Source organism: Ictidomys tridecemlineatus, chromosome 12, assembly GCF_052094955.1.
Source record: "Ictidomys tridecemlineatus isolate mIctTri1 chromosome 12, mIctTri1.hap1, whole genome shotgun sequence".
Lineage (NCBI taxonomy): Eukaryota > Metazoa > Chordata > Mammalia > Rodentia > Sciuridae > Ictidomys > Ictidomys tridecemlineatus.
This window is the reverse complement of record NC_135488.1, coordinates 78215798-78225314: the sequence shown is the minus strand read 5'-3', so window position 1 is coordinate 78225314 and position 9517 is coordinate 78215798. Positions and strand designations below refer to the sequence as shown.

The following is a 9517-nucleotide window of genomic DNA, read 5'->3' as shown; positions in this document are numbered from 1 at the left end:
CCCCAAAATAAAAAATAAATTAAAAAAAAAAAAAGCTTCATTCTCCCAAACACTTGCAATGTAATTGTTCTTTTGGTACAAGGGAGTGAACCCAGGTGTGCTGAACCACTGAGCTCCAGCCCCAGTCCTTTTTATATTTTGAGACAAAGTCTGGCTAAATTACTTATGGCCTGGCCTAGTTGCTGAGATTGGCTTTGAACTTGTGATCCTTCTGCCTCAACCTCCCAGCTGCTGGGATTACAAGCATGTGCCACTATGCTCAAGATACAATGTAACAGCCTAACATGTTGTTGGTATTGGTGACTTTGAGCCCTAGGAAAAAAATCAAAAAGACCCATTAGCTGGCTGGGGTTGTGGTTCAGAGGTAGAGCACTCACCTAGCGCATTCAAGGCCCTGGGTTCTATCCTCAGCAACAAATAAATAAATAAATAAATAAATAAATAAATAAATAAAGGTATTGACAACTACAACTAAAAAATAATTAAAAAAAAAAAGACCCATTGGGGCTGGGGATGTTGCTCAAGCGGTAGTGCACTCACCTGGCATGCGTGCGGCCCAGGTTCGATCCTCAGCACCACATACAAAGATGTTGTGTCCGCCGATAACTAAAAAATAAATATTAAGGTTCTCTCTCTCTCTCTCTTTAAAAAAAAAAAAAAATAGACCCATTGCTGGGGATGTGGCTCAAGCGGTAGCGCGCTCGCCTGGCATGTGTGTGGCCAGGGTTCTATCCTCAGCAACACATACAAACAAAGATGTTGTATCTGCCGAGAACTAAAAAAAAATAAAAATATTAAAAATTCTCTCTCTCCTTCTCTCTCTCTCACTCTTAAAAAAAAAAAGACTCATTAGCTTCTAGAGTGGAGCTGGCATTTAGAGAAGATATTCTGATCAGTTACATGCCTCTTAATGAATTAAATCTTGCCAGCTCATTTCTAGACATTTGGCCTTATGAGAGGAGAAGGTTACAATTGGTTCAGGTTGGATTGCTGCCATGGGTCACACCTATGGAAGAAAGGATCTCAATGGGGTGGGGGGGTGTTTCACATCTTATGAAACATTCTAAAGATGTAAAAGAGGAAATTAAGACCCACCAAAGTTCCAGAACTGTAAGCAAGGCTAAACCTAACATAAGAATACATACAAAATCTGTAAGTGAAGTGTGCTAAGCCTGGAGAGAACACTGTCTTAGTAGTCAAAAAATGGGAAACCTGCAAATAATAATGTTAGAACACAAATGGGCTACCAATCTGCAGTGGCACCAGCCTTCCAATACAAACTATAATTACAATGCAAATTGATACATGTCCACTTGAAGAAAACAAATAAAAGCCATTAAATGTTTAGATTTTGACCTAAAAATCTGACTCCTTGGAATTGCTCCAACAAAAGGTTTAAGGTATAGAGGTATGGAAATGAGCATCACAATGCAATTGGAACAGAAAACAACCTTGATGTTCAATAGGGGAATACTCAGAAGCAATCATGATATATTAAGACAAAAGTCCATAAAAGCACTTAAAAATATGGCTACGTAGAAGAAGAAAAAATATTTCCAATAAAACAAAATTCTCATTGGTCTCTGACCACACTAATCACCCAAATTGCCAGATGTGGTAGAGCACGCCTGTAACCCGAGTGATTTAGGAGACTGAGGCAGGAGGACCACAGGTTTGAGGCCAGCCTCAGCTCAGCAACTTAGTGACAGACCCTGTTATCAAAATAAAAAGGACTGGGGATGTAGGTCAGTGATTAAGAATCTTTGGGTTCATTCCCCGGTACAACACCACCAACAACATTAAAGAGCTTGGCAATGCTGAGTATTTCGTATATTCGAAAACATTTTTCTCATGTACTGTACACAGTGGCACCTGAATTATTAGTCATTTGCATTAAAAGAACAGGTGAGGGACTGGGTTGTAGCTCAGTGGTAGATGCTTGCCTTGCACATGTGTGAGGCCCTAGGTTCAATCCTCAGCACCACATACAAATAAACAAATAAAGTTACTATGTCCATCTACAACTAAAAATATTTAAACAACAATAACAAGAAGAATAGGTGGTAGGCTGGAGATATAGCTCATATGAGTGCTTGCCTTGCATTCAAAGGCCCTGGGTTCAATCCCCAGCACCACCACCAAAATAAATAAATGTTGAGTAGCTAGGAGTAGTGGCACCCACCTGTAATCCCAGTGGCTAGGGAGGCTTAGGCAGGATTGTGAGTTCAAAACCAGCCTTCCCAACAGTGAGACACTAAGCAACTCAGTGAAAACTTTTCTCTACATAAAATACAAAATAGGGCTGGGGATGTGGCTTAGTGGTTGAGTGCTTCTGAGCTCAATCCCCAGTACCAAAAAGTCGGGTGAGTAAAATTCCCTCCTAAATTCTGAAACACAATTTGTTTTGCATAGGATGTATTCAAAACCTAAGATTAAGGGGCTGGGGATGTGGCTCAAGCGGTAGTGCGCTTGCCTGGCATGTGTGCGGCCCAGGTTCGATCCTCAGCACCACATACAAAGATGCTGTACCCACCCAAAACTAAAAAATAAATATTAAAACATTCTCTCTCTCAAAAAAAAATTACAACCTCTAAGAGGTTTTCTCCTTTCCTTCTCATGAAGCTTATAGAAACCTACACTCTTTTCCATGCCTGCTTCCAGTCCCATTTTAAGAACTACTTTAGACAACATCAGCCATCACATTCTTCCCTTCCTCCTTTCATTCCTGAGGCCACTGATAGAAAATTTGCATTATAATACAGGGGAAAATATCAAGATAATAAGCAGCATCCAAACCTGGAGTCACCTGGGGATCATATTACTCAGGCTAAGGTACCCTGTTTTAAGTCTACAGTGAGATTTAAAGGTTTTTATCAGTGGTCTCAATCCCGGCTGCAAAACTGAATCATCAGAGCTTTAAAAAGATGATGCCTGAGCCCCCTCCAGAGGGATTTTAGTTGAGAAACATACTAGGGCACCCAGTATCTTTTTTAAAATTAGTTTCCACTTATGAACCACTGCTGAAGTATAATTTCATATAGTTTTAAGTTAAAAAAGCTAAACTGGTCAAAATACAATGTAAGGTCTTACAGACATTGATACCATGAAGTGGAAACAATAAGAATTTACATTTTAACAAAATTCCCTCATGATTCTTAGGCAGGCATATTGATTTGAGAAAAAAATCTTCTAGGTTAGTGCTATTCAACAGAAATTTTAGTGATGATGGAAAAGTTCATCTGTGCTACTCAATGTGGTAACAACCACTAGCCATGTAGCTAAAAAGTGCTTAAAATGTCCCTAGTTGAAACTGAGAAAATGAATTTCTCATTTGATTAAATGTAAAGAAACATGTGGCTAGAAGCTACTGGACTATACAGGGCATAATTTGAATTCATTTTGGTCAGAGGGAATGAATTCTAGATCCAAATCTGGGACGGCAATAGGAATCCACAAGAGCCACTGCCTATAGAACTGTCTTCTCCTGTTAATGAAGACAAAAGCCAGGTGTTAAAAACAATACATTTATTGGGTTTTAACTAGTTACACAATTGAAATAATCAGTTTGGCACTACTCTATACAGGGATTACGCCTGTGTATGCTGACACTTAAATACTGTACCAGGACCACTGCTGTGCTTAGATTGAGTCATTCAGCAGGTAGATACTAAAAAATGTTGTGGTGTTCCTTTAAGGAAGACTGTACAGGGTGTGTTATGACATTCACCAACTTGTGAATTATTTCAATCTAGAAGATATCTTGCACTCTATAAATCTGTTATAGGCAAACATGTGTTAGCAATTTGGGATGCACACACAAGTTACATAAAAATTCAGACATTCTAATGATAAATGAACTAAAAAAAATCCCACATTTCAGCTTTTGTAACATGAAGAAAATAACTTAAAAAAAAAAAAAAGGCATTCAATGGGTACAAAAGCCCCAAATCACTATAATAAAGAGCTACATGTGAATCTTTACAAATTAACTACACAATGGTGTCGTGTGAAAGGCTGCATCTGTACAAAGTCTTGCCAATGCTATCGCTATAGTTTATACAATCTTTTACATCTATGTAACATATATTAAACAAGTCAATTAAATACCAAGCCTTATTAGTCTCAACGATTCTGCAGAAAATAAAAGAAAAAAAATCACAGATTTTCCACAAACACAGCAGTCTTCCATTAGGTGAAATATAACAGTTTTCAAAGTGGGTCAAACAATATTTGTAAAGAATATAGGTAAAAACCAACCAGTCAGGATGTTTACTGTTGTTGCTGTTTATTTTCAAAATCACACATTGTATACACACACAACAATCAATCAAAAATTTATTCAACAAACCCCCATTTTTTTTTCTTTCAGCAACTGGCTCTATTCAGCACCAAAAACTCCAGTCTGGGAAACAGACTTTGCTTCTGTGACTTGGTCCAGCAATTCATCAGTCATCGGTAAGGTTCAAGAGTTGCCCTCCTCTTTTCCTTTCCTCTTCTGGCTCTCCAAGGCTCTCAAGGCTTCAGATTTATGGCCCACTGCCCTACTACCATCCAACAGCCATTTGGGAAAACTCAAAATAATTTGAGATGAGTGAAATGACAGGACTTGTATTAATGATGGGTTTTCTCCATTCAAAAAAAAAAAGAATTTTTTTTTTCTTAATGAGTTCCTAGACTGTCTGGCCTTAGATGCCATGTTCGTACTGGGTAATAATTTCTAGTCTGAGACTTTGTGACTTTGTCAGATGCCTCAAACAAAAAGTATATTCTGGAAACACTATGGACAAATCAAGAAACCAAATGGCAGCTGAGAACCTGTGGACACAGACTAATGAGACCAAACATGGAAATCATCAAAATTATGAGAGCTCAACAAAGGCAGAGTTTTAAATCTGCAGAGAGCCACCACAGATGGTACCTGAGGATCTGGAGTTTTTGATGAAAAGAGCCTGAAGTGAGGACTAGTCATCTGTATCAGGAAGGAAAAAATTTCAATTAGGTAACAAGACACTCAACCCTAAAAACCCAATAAATTATATTTTATTTTTCCTATCCCAATAAAAGGCTTCTGGACCATTCCTTCCTAAAGAATAAGTAATAAATACTTCAGAATCCAGATAAATATTCTCACAACTCTGTAGAATCCATAGTGCTCAGGGCAACCTAGAACATCCATACCTCCATACAAGAGGCAAAAAAACAAGATTTCTTTTACCTTACTCTTCCCATGCTACTAAAAATACTCATTTACAAAGGTCCAAAAGCAGTCACATCAATTTTCTGCTTAACGTTTAAAAAAATAAGCCATGAAGGGAAAATCCTTTGGGAACTTAGTTCCAGTGGCCATAGCAAAAGCCATGTTTGTATGTTTATTTTAGTTCTGGGGACTGAACCCAGGGCCTTGTAAATGCTAAGCTATGTGCTCTGACACTGAGCTACAACCCCAATCCCAAAAGCCATGTTTAAAAACAAATACTCCCCAACTTTATCTAAACAAATATAAGAATGTCAGCAAAAATTTAAGAACACATACATAAAAATATCCACCTCTCAGTCACCAAAGAATGACATTTGCCTGAGGATTTCACCATCTTTGAATTCAGAACTTTGCTGACTTACCTCCTATGCATAATAGCATGGTGACACAAGGAGATCCGTGAGAACAAGCAGTTGGTCATCAGTGAATTGCTGTTTGTGTTCTTGCCAGTTGTCATGGTGTGTCCTTCGAAAATTGGATAAGGTCTTTTTTACAGTCATCTGTAGAGAAGGCAACCCACATCATACATTTTAACATCTCCGAACAACCAGGGTTGTATGCACTGTACCTTTAGCTAAGTAATAATCCATAGCTGATTCCAGATCTCATAAATTGTGACATAATGCTACAAAAACAAGCCAATCTTGTTTTCCAAAATCATTACACATCTGTAGAATTACTAACTTCACTTTAGGACAACCCACTGGAACTTAACACTATTAGACCAGTTTCAGTACACACTTAAATCTATTTATAAAGGTTGAGAAAGACTAAATCGTTTGTATTTTGAATTGTTAAGTCTAGGAACAGAGCTGTTCAATACTATATAATACCACCACTATCTCATATTTAACATTAGCTTCCTGTGAGATATTTTCCAGATATGTTAGAAAAATAGAAGGATAAAATTGAACTATCCCGACAATACTGACAATACTCTACTTCCACTGAAGGGCAGAAGCTACAGTAATTTTCTTGCTATATAAAGATCTCAAATAAACATGGGATTGAAGTCTCTGCAAGAGTTTAATAATTAATGAAAAGCAGACTTAGTCCTGGCAGAGGCAGTAGTTGTATCAAAGCAGCAAGTTCAGGGTACATAGAAAATTATAAATACAAATGGTTTCTTATAAAACATCAATATCATACATGCAAACAAACAAGGAATAACTAATCGTACCTCAATAGGCTGAGGATCATTCAAATGTGCACTGAGATTCATAAGTAGCTGGGGCATCCAGGTGGGAACATTGTAAGGGCTTGAAAGAACACACGCACCAAGTCCTAGCACCCCAGCATGGCGTTTCACCAACTCTGCAAAGAAAACAACAATATATATGGCAAATATGTATGGCCTTATAGCGTTCATTACAATGAAATGAAATTATGCTAAATGTTTTCAATGTGTGAATTTCTGCATTTAAAATGAATCTTCAAGCACATACACAATTCAAATTACCTTTTTTTTGGGGGGGGGGGCACTGGGGATGGAACCAAGGGCCTTGCACATGCTAGACAAGCACTCTACCAAAATGTTACAACCCAGCCCTAAATTACCATAATTTTTTCCCCTTTTTTTAGAGGGGAGAACTGGGCATTGAACCTAAGGGAGTTCTACCACTAAACTACCTCCTCAGCCCTTTTTATTTTTTATTTTGAGAAAGAATCTCATAAACCTGCAAAAGCTGGACTTAAATTGGAATCCTCCTGCCTGTCAGCCTCCTGAGTTGCTGGGATTATGGCTGTGCATCACCACTCAAAGCTCATGGTTACTTAACAAAGCTGCATGTACACGTTTTTGTAAGCATATTGTGTGTGTGTACACGAAACATGGACAGTTAAGTATAGATAACAAAAAGAGACTTTGAAATAAACATAAACAATGCCATTTGATATAAAAGAGTTTGGTACTTCATTATTAAATAATAGACTTCAAGCAAACAAAGTAGACTAATGGTACTTTACTAAAATTTGCTATTAACTATATGACATTATTAATATACTCAGTACTTAATAGCTGCCTATTCCAAGCACTTCCCACAAATTCAATTAATTTCCTACTTACTAATCTTCCCATGTATTTTCTATTCTTGTTAGCAGTGGAAAGGTCAGATGCTTCTTTACATGTAAATTTCTCTTTAAACATTACATGGTAGTTATATGTTATTCTCATTTGGTTTCTTTATATTAATTATGTTGAAAACTCCAGTAATGACTCTTCTCATTCTTTCAATAAATGATTAGTTAAGTATAACTATGCTAATAAGGACATTTTAATGGTCTGCATATACAATGGTGATCCTTTAAGATTCTCTTAGTAGTGTCACAGTCACTTCAGTGTGTTTTAAGTACAATCTATGTTGTAGACTTCATTTATTAAAAGAGTTTTATGTAGCCATGTACAGTTTTCTTTATAGCTATCTCAATTTTAGCTTTTACATGCCAGGGATAACTATTCCCAGTATTAGCAAAAACCTGGGCACATACAAGTTTAAGTCTGGTTAACTTCCAAAAGGGTATGGGTGTTTTATACCAGCAACATTACCTGCAGAAGGAATGGTATCTCCTACAGAACCAGGGTCTCGCTTTCTTTTCTTAGGTAGTTTTGTTTTGCAAAGTTGCTCAAAATGAATCTGCATAGGACTGTCCATGGTAAGGAAGTTACACTGTAACAGACCACTTAAGGTGGTAGCAGCCATTTCTCGAACCTGTAGGAATAATAATTTATATTAGAACTGAGATTCTAAGCCTGAAGGAACAATAGAGAACAAAGGGGAAATATGGGACCTGGGGTGGGGACCTTCCCTGGAACTCTTATGCAAATTTTGCATATTCTCTTTGGAAGTTTCTTGATAGAAATTTCATCAAAGTGTTTAACAATCAATTTCTGGGTTTAATCCCAGCAGAGATAGACACACACACACACACACACACACACACACACACACACAAACACACACACACACACACGGGAAGTGGGCATGCATTTTTACTATATCTAGAATATACTGTAGCGAGACATTCTAACTTCTTTTTCTTTTCTTCCAAGATACTAATAAATTATCTCAATACCTCCACCAGAATTATTCTCTTTCTTAGTAGTAGGGTATACTTCTGGGGTGCTCTGTCCAGAGTTCACCGTGTATATACAATTAATTTTATAAGGTGAGGAAAAAGAATTTATTTACCTTTCTTCTTTTTTTTTTTTTGGCAGGGCTGGGGAAATCAAACCCAGGGCCTTCTACATGCTAGGCAAACGCTCCACCGAATTACATATCTCTAGACCCCTTACTTAGCCTTAAATATAGGAAATGTCCCTCCACTTCTAAAAATTTTCCTTTAAATTCAGTAAGATTTTTCTTCAAAAAGATATTTGTCATAGTTGGGTGTAGTGGTGGATGCCTGTAATCTCATTGATTTGTGAAGCTCAGGCAGGAGGATCTAAAATTCTAGGTCAATATAAGCAACTTAGTGAGACACTGTCTCAAAAAAATTTTAAAAGGGGCTGAAGTATAGTTCACTGGTAAAGCACCCCTGGGTTCAATCCCCTCATATGCGCCCCCAGCCAGAAGTCATTTTACAGTCAGATTATTATAAAGTTTTTTTTCTCAATACTATCATGAATAGGATTAGCTAATTACCACTGCTATTTAGGATCACAGTTGCTTTAAACATATATATATGGCTTTAATAAATGTCATGGTTGTGCTTATTTAAGAAATATGTTTAAAAAGCCTACTATATAAAAAAAGTAAAATGTATATAATAAGAATGTTCTAATAGAAACTTGCAAAAAACAGTAAATTTTAATGCAAGTGTTCTGCTACAGTTTGGATCTTAAATGTCCCCCAAAAGCCCACATATTAAAAGCCTGGCACTCAATATTTTCCCTGATGTGCAGATGCTAATTCACAACGGAGCAGAGAACAGAGGTATTTTGGACTAGACAGAGGAAAGTGGAGGGAAAGGAGGGGCCATGGAGGTAGGAATGATTGTAGAATGAACAAGACATTATTACCCTATGTACATATATGATTACATGATCTGTGTAACTTATATACAACCAGAAGAACCAGAAGCTACACTCCATTTACCTATAATGTGTCAAAATGAATTCTACTGTTATGTGTAACTAATTAGATCAAATAAAATTTAGGGGGAAAAAAAAAAAGGTTGACACTGCCAGGCACAGTGGCACATGCCTGTAATCCCAGAGACTCGGGAGTCTGAGGCAGGAGGATCCTGAGTTCAAAGGCAGCC

At 37.3% G+C, this 9517-nt stretch overlaps 1 protein-coding gene across 5 annotated transcripts in view; it reads right to left on the bottom strand.

Annotated features, from left to right (window-relative positions):
* Positions 1 to 3510: 3510 nt before the first annotated feature.
* Positions 3511 to 9517, bottom strand: part of Psme4 (proteasome activator subunit 4) — a 98382-nt gene continuing 92375 nt past the window's right edge. For all 5 annotated transcript variants that reach the window (XM_078029175.1, XM_078029176.1, XM_078029177.1 and 2 more), the window contains 4 exons: positions 7803 to 7965; positions 6438 to 6571; positions 5620 to 5757; positions 3511 to 4969 (listed from right to left, as the gene is read on the bottom strand). In XM_078029175.1, the coding sequence (XP_077885301.1) occupies positions 5623 to 5757; positions 6438 to 6571; positions 7803 to 7965 (432 nt within the window). In that variant the 3' untranslated portion in view covers positions 3511 to 4969; positions 5620 to 5622. The remainder of the gene's footprint in view (positions 4970 to 5619; positions 5758 to 6437; positions 6572 to 7802; positions 7966 to 9517) is intronic.